This window comes from Pterocles gutturalis, unplaced genomic scaffold (assembly GCF_000699245.1).
Source record: "Pterocles gutturalis isolate BGI_N339 unplaced genomic scaffold, ASM69924v1 scaffold4887, whole genome shotgun sequence".
Lineage (NCBI taxonomy): Eukaryota > Metazoa > Chordata > Aves > Pterocliformes > Pteroclidae > Pterocles > Pterocles gutturalis.
The window spans coordinates 83932-104609 of NW_010110050.1; the positions used below are offsets into that span (position 1 = coordinate 83932).

A 20678-nucleotide genomic window follows, 5' to 3' on the forward strand; every position below is an offset into this window, starting at 1 on the left:
CATGTCTCTCCCCAGACGAAATCTAGGAGCAATGTTAGATGAGTCCAGGGACTGCTCAGCCAAGACCCATCTTTTGATACTACCCCAGCAAACTTTATACCCTTCCACACTCTCAGATTCTACACTCCTTCATGAAACAAGCACACCTGATTATAAAAGAACTAATATGGCAGTTTGTCATTAAAAAAAAAGAAAGACAGACTAATCTTTTAACAAGTGTCACTGTTTCAGGGTGGCAATAAGCCCACATGAGGTTCAGAGGAGACCGTGCCTTCCCTGGGCACTGTGGTTCCAAGTATCCACACCCAGCAGGTTGAGGCCCCAGTCATCAAGGATAATGGTACTTTCTCTTTTCACCTGTTTTAACTCATTCTTCCTTTCAGTGAACTCACCTTTTATATAAATAAATGTTATGCTTGAAGGCACCATGCACATCACTCTCACAGTGGTGTGATGATCCGTATCAGTAGCATATAAAGCAGATCAATTTATACATTCAGTCTCATGTGGAACATCTTTGAGACATGCAAACATCTTACCAAACGGACTTTTGTAAAAAGATAAGAATTGCCTTTTTGATCTCTGGCATGATCACCAGACTGATAAACAACAACAAAACTTTCTAAGGCTAGGCAAATTCGACGTGGAAGGGATTACAGAATTAAGATAAAGCCTCATAATACCTTTTTTATTTTTGAACAGATCATAATCTGTACTCTAAGAAAAAGCCCCCTGCTTGCACCTACTGAAAATCACCTCTGAAATACCTACAGAAAAAAAAAGAGCCTTGCTAGCGCCATGGCAGACTTACCTAGGTGATGCCGGCAAACTTGCGCGTAAAGTTTGAGTCTGGAATGATTGTCGCACTCCTCAGTGCCCCACGGCTGGTTGAACCATTCACTCACGAGCTCATCCGTCAGCTTCTGTGCCACAGTCTTTCCCACCCGCATAATCCCATCATGTAACACTTTGCAGATTGGTTTGTGCTGGCCAAGTCTACACATCTGGTGAGGAAAGAAGAAATGCTCGTTACTGGATGCCAAGCACCTGAGTAAATTATGCAAACTGGTTTGTAGCGTAAAGCCTTTCTTACCAGTACACATCTGGTGGCTTCTTAAAAAATAACAAAACAAAAGGCTACGTTTCTCTGTTGACTCGAATCACACTTACAGCAAAACTGAGGTTACAAAGTAATTCTACATGTTCATGAGTAGGCAATATGCATGCTAAAAAAAGGAAATGGTTTTATCTCCACACCAGCAATTACAAGAAAGCAACAGTTTCTTTAATCTGCTCTTTAGGTTTGGTCAGGCCTTAATGCTCTCGATTGCAACTGTATTAATACTAGCGTTATATCCTCTGTAAAATAAGAGAATGCGTACTGCAAAGAACAGATGGCAACAAACACCCTGAAATGCAGAGAGAATTGCTGCATAACTCGATTAGATGGTATTCTTGGACTCTGAAAGGGCAGAAAGTCCTCAAAATTAAAGATATCCTTAGTCAAATAATTGCTGGTTTATAAAACATGGATTTCTCCCAATGAACATGCAGTAGAGCAGAAATGACACTTAAGAAGAAATGATCCAGTGTAGTTCCTCCTTCTAACCTCGTATACAGCACTCAAGTCCCTGAAGAAAGTTTTGGCTCCTTCGAGCAAGGCCTCGTTTTCTGGGCACACCACGATATAGGCGACATCCCGATGGCCCCCATACGGGTCTAGCAACAGCCTCTCCCAGAACGGCAAGGAGAACGGAGAGATTGTCAGGAAGTCCTTGTCATAACCCACTAGTAAAGTCGGGATCAAAAAAAGAGATTCCTCAGAGCCTTCAAAGAGAAAAAAAGAAAGAAAAAATGTTAAAACAACTGGTTTAACCGCAGTGAGTTATCTGATGCACAAGGAAGAGGGTTCTTTTACAGGAATATTGGAAATCCCTAATCCCTTCCCATGCTGACTTTCCTAGAAGTTTGACCATAGTGTGGGAACGTACACCAAGGCGGTATCACGCCTGATAAACCATGTTCTCCCATGGTCTTTTGCCTTGGAAAAAAAGTATTTAATAAAAGAGAAGAAAGATTTATATTGTAATTAAGAAATGCCATAAAACCAGCCAAAGTAGAGGGAGCTGATCCAAGTAGTATTTAAACTTCCCTAGAAAGCTGGAAAAAACCATCCTTCAGTATACTGTAAATACATGTATTGCCCTTTCCCAGGGCTTAATCTTGTGGTTTAACTTCGTCATAACCATAACCACATCTCACGAGCTCCTATTCAATCAAAAGTAATCACATGAATACATAAAATCTGATTTTACAGTTATTCATCTACCTCCAACTGGTTGTGCAAAATTACTAAATAAAATGGTTAGGCAAAATTATTCCCACATATATAATACTGAGCAAAGTTATCATAATTCTAAAAATTGCCTCCCGCTCCTTGCCATAGGAAGTGCTGCAGAGCACTTGCTGTCACAGCTGAGAGCGCTACCATCCAGTTTAACATGGTAAACAGACCAAGCTCATTAGAAGAAATGTTGTTGAAAATTTCAAGTAAAAATATACCCAGTAGTTTCTGCAGAATATAACCCCACTTTATTAAAAAGTCAACATTCAGTGAAAGTTCCTGAATCTGTATCAAAGGCTCTGCTACTTACCATATGGTAATTTTGGTTTTATTCTCTGGCAACAACTGTCAAATCCTAACTCTTAAATTCACAAATGCTGGAAAAATTATTAGAAGTAGTCCTTGTGAAGCACAATAGCTTCAGACAGGAACTGTAGTTACCACAAGTTGTCCTAGCCCCAAAGGAAAGCCGCAATATATCAAATACCAACAGAGGGAAAATAAAGCAAAGCACGGTGGAACTGTAGAAGAAAAACTAAGCAAGACTGCATCGGTTAAGACTGAAATAATTTGTAGGAGAGAAATACGTATTTAAACATCAATCATTATTTTGCAAATGTGCACATAGAAAATGTATTTTGTAATCTGTATTTTCCAGAAGTGTCACTTACAACCAGGAGATACTTAAACTGAAACTTAAGATGATGGGAAACCTTAGGATGTGGTGTAATTTTAACAGCTCCCTCTCTCCATGTTATCGATATACCAGCCAGCTTCAGGACAAGCCAAAACACAGCTTCAGACAGGGAGTTTGACCTCACCCAGCATTTCTGCACTCTGCAAATATTCATCAGGCTGGAAGGGTAAAGCCTCCACCATGGCCTGTACTCCAAATGCCTTTTAAAGGCATTTTAAAGCTCTGTGAAGAGCCCATCTCAAAAAAGCCACCTGAAGAGCCCACTTGTTCTAACATATTTCCAGAAGAAAATGCACATTTCTAGAAAACTATGCTTTCATTTTCACTGTTGGGATATAACCCAGTGTCTGTACCGTAGGTTCCCCGCCCTGCCATCTTATGGAATTGCTGCCAGGTGAGTGGTCCCTGCACGTGCTGGATGTTCTCCCAGGTCCTTCCTGTCCGTTTCTTCTGGATTGCGTCCTGGAGAAAGGGCTGCAGCGACAGCAGCATGCGCACCACGTCCTGGGAGGAGAGCATGCTGATATCCAATACTGCAAACGACAAAGGAGCAGCAATCATTTTCAGTGAGCAACAGGAAGAATTAAGTAGCAACCTTTTTTGGTTTATGGTTCCTTCGCATTGCTCTTCACAAGGCTCAGAAAATTTGTACAACTCTGATGAGCTTAATGACATTTAACGTGATACCTGATGAAAACGCTGCTGAAATAAAGCTGTCATCACAGCCCTTTGCACATACCTTTTGATGTTACTCTTGTCCAGCTCAGTTCATAAGAAGTCAGAGCATCTTCAGCATATGAACAGGTAATGTTTGATTATAAAATAACTTCTTTTTTTCCTTGGTAATACTTTAATACAGAGAGAGCATTTCTTTTCTGCTGAGTGTTTATACCCTTCTCCAAAAAAAGGGGCCATAATTCTGCCCTCCTCCCAATACTTGAATTTGTTTTCCATCTCTGCTTCAGGTTTGTGAACTTCCACAGACTCTGACAATTTAGACCTCAAAGTCTAAGGACAGGTGGAATGTTGGTACTTTAGATGTAACTTATAAAGCTTTCAGAAATCTACCTTATTTCTAGAATATTTTTAGACATATCATTTCCCACATAGAGATTAAGTGGTTCAGGACTAGCAAACCTCAAACAAATTTATAGGGGTCACAAAATATTCAAAGGAAAAAAAGAAACCGTTCTGACCCATACCATTGCTGTGAGGCCAAGAGTGTACGGTGGCACTTCTCACTAGGGCTTCATCGACTTTTCCACCAGTGGGGTTGTCCACGTACTGCCTGCCTTGCTCGAGGGCATTGAAGCATTCTATCCAGGAGTCGTTGCTGTCTGCCTGCAGCCTGTCGTAACTCCAGTTCGTACACGGGAGCGTCTGACGATTGTTGGAGGACATATAATCCAAGCAGCTCAGAGATGTGAACGGCTGTGTGTGCTGATTCTGGAGCAGGAGGAGGAGGCTCATTGGAGGCTCCTGGGTCCGTCTAGCTCCCTCTCCCATCTGAGAGATCAAGTTGCTTTGACATATCATCAGTCGTCTTTCTGCAGCTTGGCCGATGTCCGAGGTCTTGCCAAAAATATCCAGCTCATCCTCAATGAAGAGCCCAGAGTTGTAACCTAATTTGCGGTTCATAATAGCGCTAAAGCCACAGGTGCAACGGTACTGATCCTCGTTAGATGAATCTGGGATGTATAATCCGACATCTGCACCTTTAATATTCATATTGCAGGCACATATACAACAACTGTCAAAGTTACGGTCTTTGAAGATGTTCAACACAGAGTCTGAAAGAATCAAGGTGACGTACAGGCTGTGGGCTTCCGGGATCGGCTGGACAGTGGCTGGCTCCACAGAGTTAAGCGGTCGTGTTGTGGAAGGGGTAGAAGCAGGTGAACCTTGATCTGTGCTGTCATATTTTACAGATCCTTGACCGCTCGCAGTACCCCCACCTCTAGGAGTCCTTGGGGTCCTGGGCGTGCGGGGTGTAGGGACAGAGAAGCGGGGAGTTGCTGGTGACGGCAGAACTCCTGCTCCGCTGTTGCTGGCCGGAGCAGCGCTATTTAGCGTCACTGGTGTACTCATCTGAGGAGTGTTCATCTGAAGATAGTCTTGGTCGGCCAAACTCCCAACACTAGGCACATTGCTACAAGAAATATATGAAAACCAGAGTCAAGTGCCATCACAAACTGGTTGGTTGTGAAGATTGATTTTGTCAAAACTGACTTTTAAATACAAGGAGATGGTGAAAACTGAAAGGATTCATGGTAATTGCAGTAAAGAAAGAATGCCTTTGGACATTCTGCTCATCACCTTTTACTCATGACTCTCAACTACAATTGCAATTCTTGTCGTGAACACGTTATTTCTTATCAGCAATAAAAAGGTACCATCTTGGGCACTTACCCTCTTAAAGATTATTCCCATGGCCTAAAACTCAAATGCTCTTGAGAAGAATCTCTAGAGAAATTATCAAGTTAAGATTTTAGAATATTTGTAGCTCTTTTAGGGAAAAGAGAAAGAATTGTAGTTGTTTTAAACACAACTTATCTGTAAAGAGATATAAATCAGCGAAAATTAAGAAAATATTTCAGAGGCATAGAAATCTGATTTTATTTTAGAAATTATCACTTTAAATAGCTGCCATAAGTCATACATGTCGCACAGACACAATATTGCCTCATGGTGTATGAAACTGGTAACAGTATTTCAGATGGTATAAATGCAAATCCTCATTTAGGATTACATAGTCTATAGCGCAATATGACACATTCCTTAGCCCAGTAAAGCTAAGAATCATAGTTTTGGGTCATCTCCTGTCATGACTGGTTTTTACCTCTGTTTCTGTAATTTTTTGCTAAATTTAAGTGAACAAAGAACAGTTTGTACCAAGAAACAGGTAATATGGGGCCAATCAAAAGAATAAGATGTTTAATTAACATTTCTCTTTCCAAGTCGCTAATAAGTTGCTCACTTTTCTTGCAATGTGTTTTATTACATCTTAGAGCAAGGAAAAAGCATAAGAACTCAATGCGTCTCTTGATAAAGGAGGGGAGACAGGGTTTGTTTGTTCCTATGGTGTATTTTGTGTGTTATTTAAAAGCTGTACTATTTTAATACTCACAGATCATTAGTGACATGAAAAGGAATATAGTGAAGAGCTTATTCCTTACAAACATTTTATTACCTTGAACTGATGTATGTCCAACTCAAAGCAACAGAGGAAAAAAAAAAAAACAAACCTGAAAAACCAAAGATTTGAAGGACTTCTGAATCTGAAGCATACTGAACGCCTCAGACTAATAGGAAAAGGTGACCTAGAAACCTTGATTGGCAATCACCACTCTGTCGGAAGCCTGCAGTAATAATCTTCACTCTAATTGGATTATGTTGAAAATGAAAGGGTTTTTCTCCCCAACAAATACCTGAAATTAATAACCAGCTCAGGCCCGGTGAATCAGTTACTATTATGAAAAAACCTGAGAATTAAATTGCTCCCTAGGCACTATCAAGGGTCTACAATTTCTTTTTTGCAATTCTTTTGAGAACACAGAAGGATCCTTTGGAGTTGGAAAAGGACTGATTTAAAGAATTTACAGACTGATTTAAAGATACAGGCTGCTTCCTCTAGAAATGAATGCAGTGCAGCAGGAGACCTTTGTACTGTTACGCTTTTAAGAGGTTTTATGAATTTAATGGTGCAAATTCTTGACAGCTTTCAGAATTTCTCTATAAACTTTGCTAGTTTCTGAGAACTGAGTAAGGAATACAAGCTTTTAATTTTAATAGCAGTCTTTGCTTATAGGTCACAGCACTCTCGTACCAAAGAGGGACTTGGCGTCTTTTATTTTAGTATGTAGAACGGGAAGGATAGCATGCATGCGATCAGCATCTGCCTGATCAGCGGCTCTGTATGTGAGCCATTCAGGTTAAATCACAAGAACTCAGCAGAGCTAACACGAGAGCACAGAGAAGAGAGCTGTTGCAGGCCTGCTCAAAATCTGAAGAGCCCTCAGAAGGCAAGCGGGTGTCGTCAGGAGCGGATATCAGACTGGAGCTCAGACTGAATACACAAGTACAAACAAGAGGGGAGCCGAACTGTAGGCTAGGAAACTGGATGCTGAAATGGGGGGACAGACACACGAGAGGTTAAGTGTATTCATTTTATTCCCTAACACTTGTGTTTTATGTTGTATTACAGCATTTTCCTGTATCAGAAATTGCAATTAATTCAAGTGCCACATTAAAAGCACTGTGTAGTGGAAACATACTGTAACAGCACTGGTTCCCCAAAGTTGTTTTTAATTCACATGTTCCTACTACCAGAACTTTTTTGATCTGAAACAATGAAATTCAGAAGGTTTAAAATACATTTGCAGGTTACCTTACGGTTCTGCTGTGTAGTAAAGCACTGTTAATATAAGCAAAAATGTTAATTCATGAGCCAGTTTAGGTATGGGCATGACAAACTAACGTCCTACAAGACTGCACTTACTTGTAGCCATCTCTAATGAAAGTGGCTGCAGGTGGCAAAGGAAGTTGTTCAATTTTAGGAGGAACAGCCCAAGAAGGCCTGAAAACGCAGGCATCTGGTATCTTCAGAGGTAGGAGGCACTGGCTTGGCAGTATCTTCAGTGGCGCAAATACGGAGGAGCCCACAAAAGGTTGAAATGATGGAACTTTGTGCACATACGAAAAATCCTGTAACATCCAAGTGACATTGTTTACAACAATATGGTAAGTTTACTCTTTATATTTATTTATTTCTAATTAAAACCTATTATACTGTTTGAACCCTCCACAACTGCATTTTTTCCAAAATTAAGTACATTTGTTCATTCTACAAAACATTCAAGAGCAGTTCCTTCAAGGAAACTCAGCTGAGGCTCCTTGTTACACTGAGATGCTGCACAACTTCGGTATCAGTAGATTTCACAATCAGATTAGACTCATTTAAGACAAGTTATGTCTGAAAAATGAGTAGCGTACTATGAAATTTTCATATTACCTAACTTTAAGCACCTAATTTAGGCACTTAAAAGATTGACCTTTGCAAGAATTTTATACTAACAATAAAGAGAGAGGCCAAGTCACAGTGTGAAGAAACCTTAGGTGCCTTAAGCCAGCCTCTCTGAATAACCCCCACGTTGAGGATTAATATAATCCATGTAATACCAGCGGACACTTTACACATTCTAAGTATTAAATATAAATATGTAAACACTCTAGTAAGCATAATATTAAATATAAACGAAGTCCAGACAAAGTGGACTTTCATTGACTGTCATGTTTGTTTGCAGAGAATGATGACAAGAACTTCAGCCAGAGTTTCTAGAGCTATTCCAAGTTTCTTTCAGAAGAAAAGAGCTAGTCCTTTTGAGGCACTACTGCAAAGTAAAAATCATTATTACAATAGTAACAGTAGTCTCTCTCAGAATTTCAGTATTTAACAACTCATTAGATCTTTGCAATTTTTTCCCTTGTGCCTTGTAAAGCATTGAGAGATGAGGAATGTGTGGATTACTATCTTCAGCTGCTGAACACTCAGCACAAGAAATCTACTTACATGTTCTCAGGATGATTAGCGATGGGTTTAGTGCTTGTTTCCCCACTGGTGTGTATGAGCAGGTGTGACACACTTAAAAGCAAGTAAACTGTGCTGTTGGAAATGTTATCAGGCAGAACTGAAATATGTATTTTAATACTCCTAAAGTGGTTGTGAGGGAGATTAAAATATCTGCAGTATCAATGACGCCCTAAAATCTGTTCCCACTCAAACACTTTCAGCTCAACAAATGCCAATACAGATTTTCTTTCCAGGCCCAAATTACCCTAGTCTGAAGCAAACAGTTCACTGCACAAACAGAAGAAAAAAACCAGCAAGGTCCATGGAAAGGCAAAGTCCTACAAACCCTATAAAAAACTTATTCCAAACTTCTACAATGGTAAAAAAATTTGTAGATGCACAAACTGTACAAGGCAAATGGCCAGCTGCACTTCAGTAAAGCCTCTAAGAAGATGCCTCTTCTCATCACGCCTTCCAGTGATGAAGTCAGGACATAAGGAAGAAGAGATCTTGCAATAACAAAGCAGACTTGCTAGATATGCCCGGTTCTCTACGCAGTTAACTGTCTTCACGAGGGGAACACTGACAACTAACTCCCTGACACCTGACCCTCGTGGCCAGGAAGGCCAATGGCATCCTGGGGTGTATCAGAAGGGGGGTGGTCAGTCCCTTCCAATCTCTTAACATTCTGTGATTCTCTGACACGTGCAAAGTCTCTCTTGCTCTACAGAATTCTCTGTCAAACTCTCTACCAGCTCAGCCTGTCCACAGGTGTCAGCTTAACGTGCAGCCCCGTGAGCTGGTAACTCCTGGTTCAGACCAGACACACTTCATCAGAACATGGAGACAGAAACCCTGAACGCAACGAGCCGCCTTACTTCCTCCCAGAGACAGGGACCTCCTCCTCTCCAGGGACAAAACTGAGTGCTCTTACGGACAAAATCACCCTGTGGCTTGCCTGTGCTTTACTTTCCATCTGCCCAAGGTATACAATTACTGCCATCCAGGAAAATTTACTAGTTCATAGCTGACTAAATCATTTATACTAAGATAAATTTATATATCAGTGTTCTCGTATTGATATACAGCCACTTCTTGTCTGTGCAACCACACGTGCTGTATCTTTCCGTGTACAGCTCTCAGCAATGCAGATGCTTAAAAATAAGCCTTCAGTTAATTCCAATGTTCATAGGAACACAAAATGAGAGAGAAGGGGGTGGTGTTGGGGAAAGAAATGGCTGCTGACACCGAAAGAACAGGCTGTGGCAGATTAAGGACAGGGTGGGCCTGAAGGAGAAGAATTAGGCTATAAAATCAAGGGTCGGGGACTACCAGGAAGCGTGCATCTTCCTTTTCATTACCTGCACACAAATGAGCTTGCTGCAGAACAAGGTGATGTGTATTTCTACAAGGAAATGTGCATTTTTAAATAAAAAAAACCTCAGGCTATATGCATGGAAATATGGTAACAATAACTTCTGACAAAAGTGAAAAAAATTGGCCCAAAAATTTAAGTAATGCAGAATACACACAAGCAGCAGAATGATTTTATCCTACCTCTTAACCTGCGCTAGAGATGGAACAATGAAATACAAATCAATGTACACTAGGTGCTTATGTTAAGTCCTTGTATGTGATGCTATGGAAAAATGGATACATCTTGAGATGTAAAGTCGGGGAGGTGAGTACTAGTACCCAGCAGCAGAGTCCCCATTTAAAAATAGTTCTTTACTCAGATACACTATAGGACTCAATAGAGGAGTAACTATGTGACATTACCTGACCTGTGTTATACAGAAAGTCAGATAAGAATGGTCCCATCTGGCCTTAAAACTTGTGAAGTAACATCAGCTGAAGAAGAAACAGAGCAAGTTCAACCCCTGGGCTTTCTCAGAGATTTTCAACCCTAACCAAAAAAGGCAACATTTCAGAGAGAAAAAGGCAGCCTTTCTACATGCATGACTTTATCCCAGCTGCAGCCCCCAAGACTGGCAGCAAGAGGGGCTATACGTAAAAGGTGCTACAGAAAAATTATCTGAAGAAATCAATCATTTAACAGCTACTTAGTCACAAGTATGATGTTCTTTCATATACGTACATTCTTTCCGTTAGGCATAAGGCTCATTTCACATACAATATCACTTGTTTCCTGACAACTCACAAAAACATTACAAACATAAAATTACGAGAAGAAAAATACCTATAGTTAAAATCAGGGAAACAATTAAAAAGCTCTTTTACTAGAGAAGAACTTTTTTTGCAACTAAAGACTGATACATACGTTATATGGACCCAGTTCACATTTGTTACAGTAGTCTGCTACACACACTACACATGACTTCTTTATAAAAATCAAAACATACATGAGATGATAAAAACACCACATCTTTGGCATGTTACCTTAATTTCTTCAGGTTTAGGGCTACCTAATCCATCTTCCACCTCCATTTTAAACTCCACAAGCTGTGCTGGAACCATGTTGACCATAGGGCTTTCCATCATTCCCAAGGTCGTCACAGTCTCTGAACTTATTCCATCTTTGTAACTCATTACTGGGGAGAAGGCAGGGTGTTGTTCTAAAGAAGGTGGTGTTGGGAACATCCTTTGGAGATCTGCCACAGCTAAATATGATGAAATAATGCACTGTTAATCATCACAACACAAAATCCCAAGGAAATCCAATAAACCAGAAGAGACTGACTCAACACCAGCTCTTATTTCATCAGTTAAAACCGAGCAAAGATTCTACAGACTTACTGGAGTTCTGACACCAGTATAAATCTAGACAAACAGGTAAGTCCTGGGAATACTCTGCAAGCTTCTTGTTCAGCAGAAACAACAAACTGGTAGATACACGCATTCTATGTACAATTTTAAAAGCATCAAAAAAATATTTCATCATAGAAGAGAGTAATTGACATTAATGCAGGGTTCACCCCAGCAACTGTTACTAAGGAGATACAGAGTAGTTTCTTCCCTTTTTAGAGCTGATACCAAGCCCTAAAATGGGAGCCTCTTGTAATTAGTGTATATTTAGCTGCATTTTTTCCACTGACATACAGTCATTGTAGTCTCATTTGGTCCACAACGACATAATTCCTGAACAGAAGACAGGCTACTGTTGCTAACACAAACACAGGCAATTTTGCTTAGGAATCAGACTGCCAGGCATCCAAAAGGGACAAGTGTCAGAGGAAGCCACAAAACTGTAATTTTGCATCACAGACATTAAGCCAGGAAAACCTCTGAATTACTTCTCAGGAAATGCATGTAATGTAATCATCCGTCTTATATTTTTCTTTTTAAGCAAAGCAAACACAAAATCCCAACAGAAACGCTTTATAAAAAGTGTAATGCAATCAAACAAAAATTAGAATAAAGTCTCATGTTTTCTCCTCAGCTCCCTTCTTTTTCCTTCCAGCTACCAGCTTCCATATTTATTTTCCTTAAAATTCAGAATACATGCTGTCTTTTCCTGACTTGAATTAGGACAGATACTCTCTGGACATAACCATCACTTTGGTGAATTCACTGTTAAAATCCTCAAATTAAAGAAAGGTAAATTCCCATATATGTCTCTTCTTAAACACATTTTCTGACAGACTAAGTGCCCAATTCCATTCCTATGCATGCATCCAACACAAGCTGACAGGACACAAGGACATACTTGTATTCAATAACTTTTGCAGCCTAAACGTTATGGAAAATTCCTATATAAATGCAGATGGATTTCTGACTGGTGACTCTGTTGCAGAAATCCAAACCGGTGAAACAAAGTACTACTGTCAAAAACTATTTGAAAAAGACAGAAATAAGTGATGGAATTAAAATTATATATAGTATATGAATACATACACCAACAGTACATTTTTGCAGAATGCTGCAACCTCAAGATGTGTCTCCACTCTGCCTTAACAGAGCCAAAACCTGGATTTTGTTCTTTTGTGCACAAAGATGAGACAGGCAGTCTATTTAATTCTTTAGACAAAGTGAAACAACTCAAACAGGTGAAACCTGTCAAAATGGAGTTCTGTTGGTAATAACAGTCAAAGCTGAACCCAGTCTTTCCCAACCTGAAGTAGTAGAGAAAATAATGGGCTATGAATTATTTCCACTCAGGTTTTGGTTTTGTTTTGTTTTCCTCAGTCTTTGAAATTAAAAGACCTTAGTCTTGTCCCAATACAGGATAAATTAATGTTGAAAACAGGTTCAGTAGAAAAAACTATAGAAAAAACGATTTTCCACCCAATGCTACCATGAAATACGATCCTCAGGATGCCAGCTGGATTAGCTACTGCCTCTTTTTCAACAAAGAGAAGCGTGCTTTAGAAACTGGAGAAAGGGGGACAGGAAGGAAGGTTAAAATGAAATGTGGCCAGTGGGATTTTATTATGATGTACAAGGCATTTCAGTTCCCTGCAGACACTGTTATGCTTTGACAGCTGGTGTCAAGGGGACAGCTACAAAACAAAGTGCAGTGTACCTATTTAACTCATTTCATACAGCCCTGTAGTATGTCATTTGCTCACACTCAACCTCACTCCACTTAGCAAAATTCTGCAGTGCAGATTCATAAAAAAAGTTTAATTACAAAAAATCCCCCAACACTACAGCAACAGGCTAACTATCATTATTCATTTTCATGTGTGTCATGCTTGAAAAAGCTTTGCATATTTTAAAAAGCTATGGATCAACTAAACCTGTCAAAATCCAATCTCTGTATACTTCAGACTTCTACATTTGAGTAAATCAGCACAGACTTTATGGGTCCATAAAACTCTGACTCATCTCCTTCAGACTGTTTTTTCTCTTCTCCTCAATTTGTTCTTATTACCAGCTAAAGTTAATGAGAAGGCATTAAAGAATGATTTGCAGAGAGATTTGATTTCTGCTTATAGTGGCCACAAAAATCAAACATTCTTCCTCCTCACCACTAAGTAATTTGTAATCCATAATTTGATTGGTTAGTATGACACCAAAAAGTCTCATCATCTCCTCTCACACATACATATACACATTTCTCTTTCATCTCAAGAGAAACGCCACCTATATGCACAGAATTATAGATCATTTAGGTTGGAAAAGACCTTAAGATCGTCAAGTCCAACTGTAAACCTGACGCTGCCAAGTCCACCACTAAAACCATGTCCCCGAGCGCCACATCTACACGTCTTTTAAATACACCCAGGGACGGTGACTCAACCACTGCCCTGGGCAGCCTGTTCCAGGGCTTGATAATATTTTCAGTGAAGAATTTTTTCCTAATATCCAATCTAAACCCGACACCCACCTCGCTACAACCTCCCTTCAGGTGCAAGAAATACATGGAAGTACACGTGCCTTAGGGAGCACAAGTTACCATACCCAACAGCTGTTGGCACAGTCCTTACAAAAAGCCCCATTGTTTTAATCTGCGTTTCATACATTTTCAGCATACTCCATTTAATTTCTAAGTTTCCTGCACTCCTATAGCCCTCCTTGTACGTGTGCAGTGCCTGCAGAAGCATCACTTTTCCAGAACCAGCTGTAGGAAGTCTACAATGTGTCTGCAGGTAGAACCTACTTCTATTTTAATCATGCACTTCCACATCTAGATTAAACCCTGAAGGGGATTTTAGTCTGAGTTTGCCGAATGCTGAATGCAATTTTCTTCCAAGACAGGTTGCACCACAATGGCCAATCTAAGTCACAGCTTTAAATTCTTTGTATCCCTTAAAAAGAAGAATGATTTATACTTAAAGAGGGATATGGTAATGGTGTAAATGACTGAGATGAAATACTGAATTGAGAATAGAGAGGATAGGTTCTAAACGAAGATTTATAACAAATCCCTCCCATACTTCCAATCTAAGACACTAATGTCAAAAGAAAGCATCTCAAATCTCAGTAGGCACATTGAAAGTATATGTCTATATTACCATCCACTGTTTTCATTAAAATCTACTTATCCTCTTTTAATATTGGCATCTGGTAATTCTGGAACAAAATAAGCACACTGCCTCTTAATATGGTAAAAACGACATTATAAGCCCCCTACAAAAAGGCAATATGGTAGCTACAAGGAGATTTTAGCTGTCAACAAAGCAGTGATCAGTTGTTGCTACTCACTTGGTGGGTACGGTACTGCTGTTCTACCGTCCTTCCCTACAGGGCGCTCCTCAGACCCTACTGTGGGCATTTTTGATGACCGGAGAGCTGGTGATACAGCCTAAAAACAGAATAATTACATACCATATTAAAAAATAAACATAATAGTAGAATTCATACACTATTAAAAATTCTGAAAACTCTCTGAATGAGATTTCCCAAGAAATGAAGTGTACTTTTCTGTTCTCCCATCTCCTCCCCAAGGAGTCTAGATTTCTTTTTCCTCTCTTTCAACACTGAAACAAAACAAAATCTCTGAAATATCTGCCTGTCTATACACCCCCCATCTACAGATACATATGCAGCATATGTATCTATATACACACTAATTATATTAAAAGTGTTATCATGAACACTGAGCTTGAAATGAATGCGACTGCTGTACTTGGTTCTGTGTTTGGACTCCGCTAAGATAACAATGACAGTACAACACTGAGAGCAAGAATGCCATAAACACACTACCACAGAGGACAGCTCAGCACTTGTGAGTTCTAACACAGGAAGAACATTAGGTCTGTCCAGGCCAACTTCACAGCAAAAGGTAGTTTTTTATTTGGACAGAACAGTTCTCCAATAGATTTGCATATTAACTGCGACATCTTAAGTACAGTTTGCGTGGAACCACAGAACAGGGAGAAGTGGTAAATACATCGGTGTACTCGAAAAGTACTGCCAAGAACCAGACATTAGACTTTTAAATGCTACTATCTACTATCAGTCGGTTTAGGATCACCTCCGGTATCATTATGGTGGTATTAGATTAAGTTTAAAAATAGAAATTATTCAAATCGTTGTCTTTCCATATGTCTTGATTTTTTTTTCCTGGTAACTGATGTAAATCTGCTTTTCCTTTTGTATTTCCTAATATTCAGCAACTATTCCTCTTTGCACTGTAATAAACTGCTTGTAGGAATAGAAAGAAACATGCTTCAGAGAATTACTGAAATCTAATAAGGTTTAATTTATTTTTCTTCAGGCAGCTTCTCAGACAAGGTAAAAGAACAAATCACCAGTTAATGAAACTAGGATCTTTTCCAAACCCTTTCTAAAGCTAGGATCTTTTTCAAGCACACACCAAATACTGACAAAAGCTCAGGACACAAACCCGGATGTAACGCATTTATAAAGCGCCTACACTGCTTTACCTCTGGAAGTACTCTATAGCCTGTCTATGCAATGACTCAGTCACTGAACACTCAGTCCTATAAAGACTTACACCAAGCTCATCTTCATCTGAATTATCAAAGATATTATCTAGATCGTGAAGCGATGGAGCCAGATCCGTCACCTGTGTGAGGCTACCAGAGCCTACTCGCCCTGCAGCATTGTCTTGCCGGGTATCTGTCAAAGAGAAAGGGAAAAACACAGGAAAAATGGGAGCAAAGTTAAGCAACACAAAATCACCTTTTTTCAAGTTTACTTCTCACTCTAAAGAGGGGACAAGTGAGAATCACCGAGGCCCCTTTTCTATGATGTAGGCTAGAAAGAGCCTTGCAGTCAAGCTCCAAGCAAGCACTGAAGGTCGAATGGGAAAAAATGAAGGAAGCTACTGCTCAACTTTAATACTAAAATAAAAGTTTTTATAAAAAGGACAAGCAGAATCAAGTTTTTTCCCTCTCAGGAGCTGTCTGTAGCTCTCATGTTACAGTAAAATGTTCAGACTGTGATTTTTCCTTTCAGATTTTATTGCATAGCTTTGAGTATTTTTACTTTGCAGAGTGAATTAAAGCGCTTTTTACTCACCAGTCTTAGAAGCAGAACTGAAAATAGACATGGCATCTTTTCCATCAGGAAGTGGTGTAGAATGACCCGTTGTGGGGATTTCCTTGGGACCAATTCCATCTTCTGACTATACAAAAAAATCCAAGAGGTTTTAGTGGATATTAATATAAGGTATGTAAGAACAACTGTTTTTCTATGTCAAGCCAAACCCAGGGCTCTGGATTTAAAGCTCTGAGAAACAAAACAAAACAAAACAAAACAAAAAAACAAAAAAAAAAAAAAAAAGAAAAAAAAAGAAGGGAAAAGAACACAGTTGCCAGTATCAGGAAAAACATGAAGTAACATTGTGTATGACTTCCAAAGGATTCCATATACATCAGTGAATTTTGATAGTCAGTACAGATAATTAACCACCTCGGTTTCTCCAGAAAACACTTCCTCTAGAATTTTAAGCACAAGACCAAATGAGTGAGTAACCAGACAATGAAACAGCTCCACCATGGATCAGATTCATCAGAAGCATCATGCACAGGGCAGGCGATGACCAAAGAATGGTGATCAGATTGTTTTCTTTCACGTATGGAAGAACACCTCTAGGGAAATGTTCAAAACAATATACTGCCACAAAGCCTCTCAGCAGAGGGTACACTAATTTTTCCCAAGGGAAGGAAACGGGGGCTGGAGAGATCTGAGCTTTGCAGTGAGGCGACATGTCAAGCTGAATCAAGAAAAAAAAAAAAAGCCCAGCAAATTCTTTCATCTCTACAAGTGGATATAAAGCTCAAAATATTTTGTTTCTTGGCTTAAATCTGGAACCTGCTCCTAGTTAAGCTGAATATATATAAACAGGAACTGTTCCCTCAACGGCAGTGTTTTCATATACAAACAGGTTCAGAGGGATGCCAGCAAATACCAGTTCAAAAATACCATCGTGAAATAAAGTTTCTTCCTGTGAGCAGGGGTGGGGAAGAAATACACGATCTGCAGAACAGGCTCGTGTCCTCCTGAGAGCTGCAGAGCAAATACTGTGCTACAGTCCTATAAATCCAATAAGAACATTAACAGTAAAGATTCTGGATTTACATGTTACCTTATTCTTTTTCAGAGGATCTTTCTCAGCCCCAAGTTTGCATTTTTTATTGCCAGTGAAGCTGTACTTTATATCGCCGTCTTCAAAAGTGTAAGGATCACTAGCGTCTCCCAAGCCTTCTCCAGGTTGTTGTATGAGAGGCAAGGGGTCAAGATAGTTCAGTGTCTGCACCGACTTCCGCTCTCCCAACATTTTAAACCGTTTATTAGGTTGTGCTAAGAGCCTGAAAGTAAAAATAAACAAGCAAAGCCACCATGAAACCAAACAAACAAATCCCTTACAGCAAAGAAAAATAACAGCACTTAAGATGTGTAGCTGTCACACACAAACAGAGCCCATGTCTCACTCCACCCTCCTTCATCCAGCAGAAACTGGTTCTTTCCTCAAATAAAGGACGCATTTGCCTACGTATAGTCTTAAACATCTTAATATAGTAAGAACTACTTTGGAACAATGAAAAAAGAATTAATCTTGTCACTATACAGATCAAAACAAACTCTGAAGTATGCATAACCTTTTCAGCCTAGCAAACTCCATTGGAACTTCCAAAATCAATGCTCTCATAATGTAAAAATTCTTCCTCAATTAGTTTTAGCTTATAAATTTTAATTAACTACGCTCTTTGGTACATTTTTTTCTATGCATTGTCAGAATGCAAAAGTAATTTTTAGGCTGGCATAAAATTAATTCAATTCTCATGATAAAGTTAAAAATAAACAAGTATATTTGCATGAAAGAAAAATCCAGGTTTAAAAAAATAAAGAAAGAGACAGCTAAGAATTCCTTAAAATTTAGGTAGTTCATGTTTGTCACTGAGGAAGACACTGTATAAAAAATAAATAAACAAATAAGTATGTTTGCATGAAAGAAAAACCCACGTTTAAAAAAATAAAGAGACAGCTAAGAATTCCTTAAAATTTAGGTAGTTCATGTTTGTCACTGAGGAAGACACTGTATATTAACCATAGTTTTTCTGATGTAACATTTCTAAGAGATCAGCATTTGCTAATTTTCTGTGTACAGACCAGAGAGACTGCTAAGGTTTTCAGTTTCAATTCTATAGAGACTGAAATTAATAGTAAAGCTTCTATCAATTTCAAAGATCCAAGAGTGGATTTACAGAAAAGCAGTATTATTCCATAACAGAGTATCAGCTCCTACTTACGGAAAGCACGCTACATTATAATTTTAAACCCACACAACTGGCCAAACCCCACTGAAGTGCCTCTACAGTGCCATAAACAGACTTTCACTCCAAACCAAGTATTTATGTAGCTGGAAGGTTGCATAACTAACCACAGATTTTCTTTTTTTAAATGATCAAAAGATATAAGCTTAAAACTCTTGCTCAAATTACTGTGATATAGGTTACAAAAAGACTTATCAGTTCTTAATGTGCAACAGAAAGACAGATATGAAAAAAAAAAGATACAGGACAATAGGACATCTCTAAGTATTTAACATTGTCTCCAGCATATATCATCTCTGATGTTACAGTGAAGCCTTCTACTTGTTTGTTTCAACTGAAAGCAGAGTTTGATCATGCTTCTAATTTAATAAACCACCACTCAGATCAATTTGCACTCTCACCTTTTCAGTGCAGAGCTGTCCGAGTTGATTTCCAACTTGGCATCGTATCTCTCACACGGAAGATCTGGCGGCCTGAACTCTGGATCATCACTTGATGGGACACTATAGGTCCTCCACATATCTAGTGACTCACTGTTCTGGATTATCCCACAGTATAACGCTGTCTCGCTGACCTCTGCCATCAGAGGCAACCTCTGTCCAACGAGGACTGTCCTATCGTCTAAGGTGGGCAACGGCGGGAGCTCCAGCCCGCTGCCGTAGAGTGCTGGGTTTACAGGTATGGAAGGTGGGTCCAGATTCTCTGCCTCCTGACCTCTCGGCTGGGGGCTAAGCGTGGGAGGCAGAGGGGAAGTAGGGGAATGGGGTGAATCCATAGGATTCATATTCATTTGCTTGCTTGGATTTCTAGCAGGTATAGATAGCGGCTTCTCGTATTTTCTGGAATTAGGGACTTCTAAAGAGGCCTCCACTCCTGCTAATCCCAGTTTCTGCCCTGCCGTGTCCTGCTCCATGCATAGCTCTTCAGTCACAGAGGGCCGATGGTGGAACGGCATCATGGGCCTCTTTTGCAGTTTATCTCCTTTTTCCTGTCTCTCTGTTGTTTTGTGCTTTGAGGAGGCGGGAGGTGGCAATGATGAAGATGATGATGTTCCCACGCTGAATCCTGGCTGATTGATCGTTGGGGGACGGCTGGAGCCAGCAGCACAACGCTGTTTGAAAACCTTGTGCCTGAAAGCAGAGGCAGAAACAAGTCACTGCATGGTCTGTACGGCTATCTGATCTAATGGAAGGAAAAAAAAGCCCCAAAGAACAGCACTGCGAAATCTTATGTCTATTCCTGATCTTGTAACAGATTCCGGAATGGTCACTTGCTCTGGACCAGGTTGTTCAAGCCAACTCAGCTGCAGTTTCTCTGACCTATTAAATGGAAAATTACAGTCTCCAGAAAATAGCATTCAAAAGAAAGGTTTAATGTTTATAAAAGCTTAGTACTGCTCAGATGGAAGGTAACAGAACAAAAAAATCCAAGCTACTGCTGTTTTCATTGCCCTAAAGAAAGATAGCCTTTCAAATAAAATGACTGCTGTGGAACTACACGACTACTCTCACACACTCTTGAGCATCTGTTACGAAAGATACAGATCCGAATCGTTTTAGTTATGTTCACAGGTGCAATACGTGGCAGGATGTTTTCATGGCAACGTCCTCCTCCATATCAGGTAAGGAAAAATGAATACAACTCTAGTCCAGAAACAAAAACAAACAAACGAACAAGGAAAAAAAAAAAAAAAAAGGCAACTACCAACTGATGAAGAAAGCATGAATAAATATTTTTCAAATTTTCAAAAGAAAAAAATGCAGTAACATACAACCCGATTACCGGATTTGTATTTTAATACAGTTTGTTGTGGTTTTTTTTAATTTGTATCTATTGTCTTTGAGACTGGGAAGCACAGGACTGACTGCCAGTATTTCAGGTACTGCTGACCAGTCCTCAAGGAAGTTACAACAGGCACAT

General features: G+C 39.6%; 1 protein-coding gene across 1 annotated transcript in view; it reads right to left on the reverse strand.

Annotated features, from left to right (window-relative positions):
- Positions 1–20678, reverse strand: part of MED13L (mediator complex subunit 13-like) — a gene marked incomplete at its 5' end in the record, with an annotated part of 94175 nt that overhangs the window by 20070 nt on the left and 53427 nt on the right. Inside the window, 11 exons of the mRNA XM_010073178.1 lie at positions 812–1004; positions 1610–1827; positions 3395–3574; positions 4244–5190; positions 7540–7745; positions 11011–11231; positions 14719–14818; positions 15974–16098; positions 16501–16606; positions 17570–17792; positions 19160–19888. Coding sequence (XP_010071480.1) covers positions 812–1004; positions 1610–1827; positions 3395–3574; positions 4244–5190; positions 7540–7745; positions 11011–11231; positions 14719–14818; positions 15974–16098; positions 16501–16606; positions 17570–17792; positions 19160–19888 — 3248 coding nt within the window. The remainder of the gene's footprint in view (positions 1–811; positions 1005–1609; positions 1828–3394; positions 3575–4243; positions 5191–7539; positions 7746–11010; positions 11232–14718; positions 14819–15973; positions 16099–16500; positions 16607–17569; positions 17793–19159; positions 19889–20678) is intronic.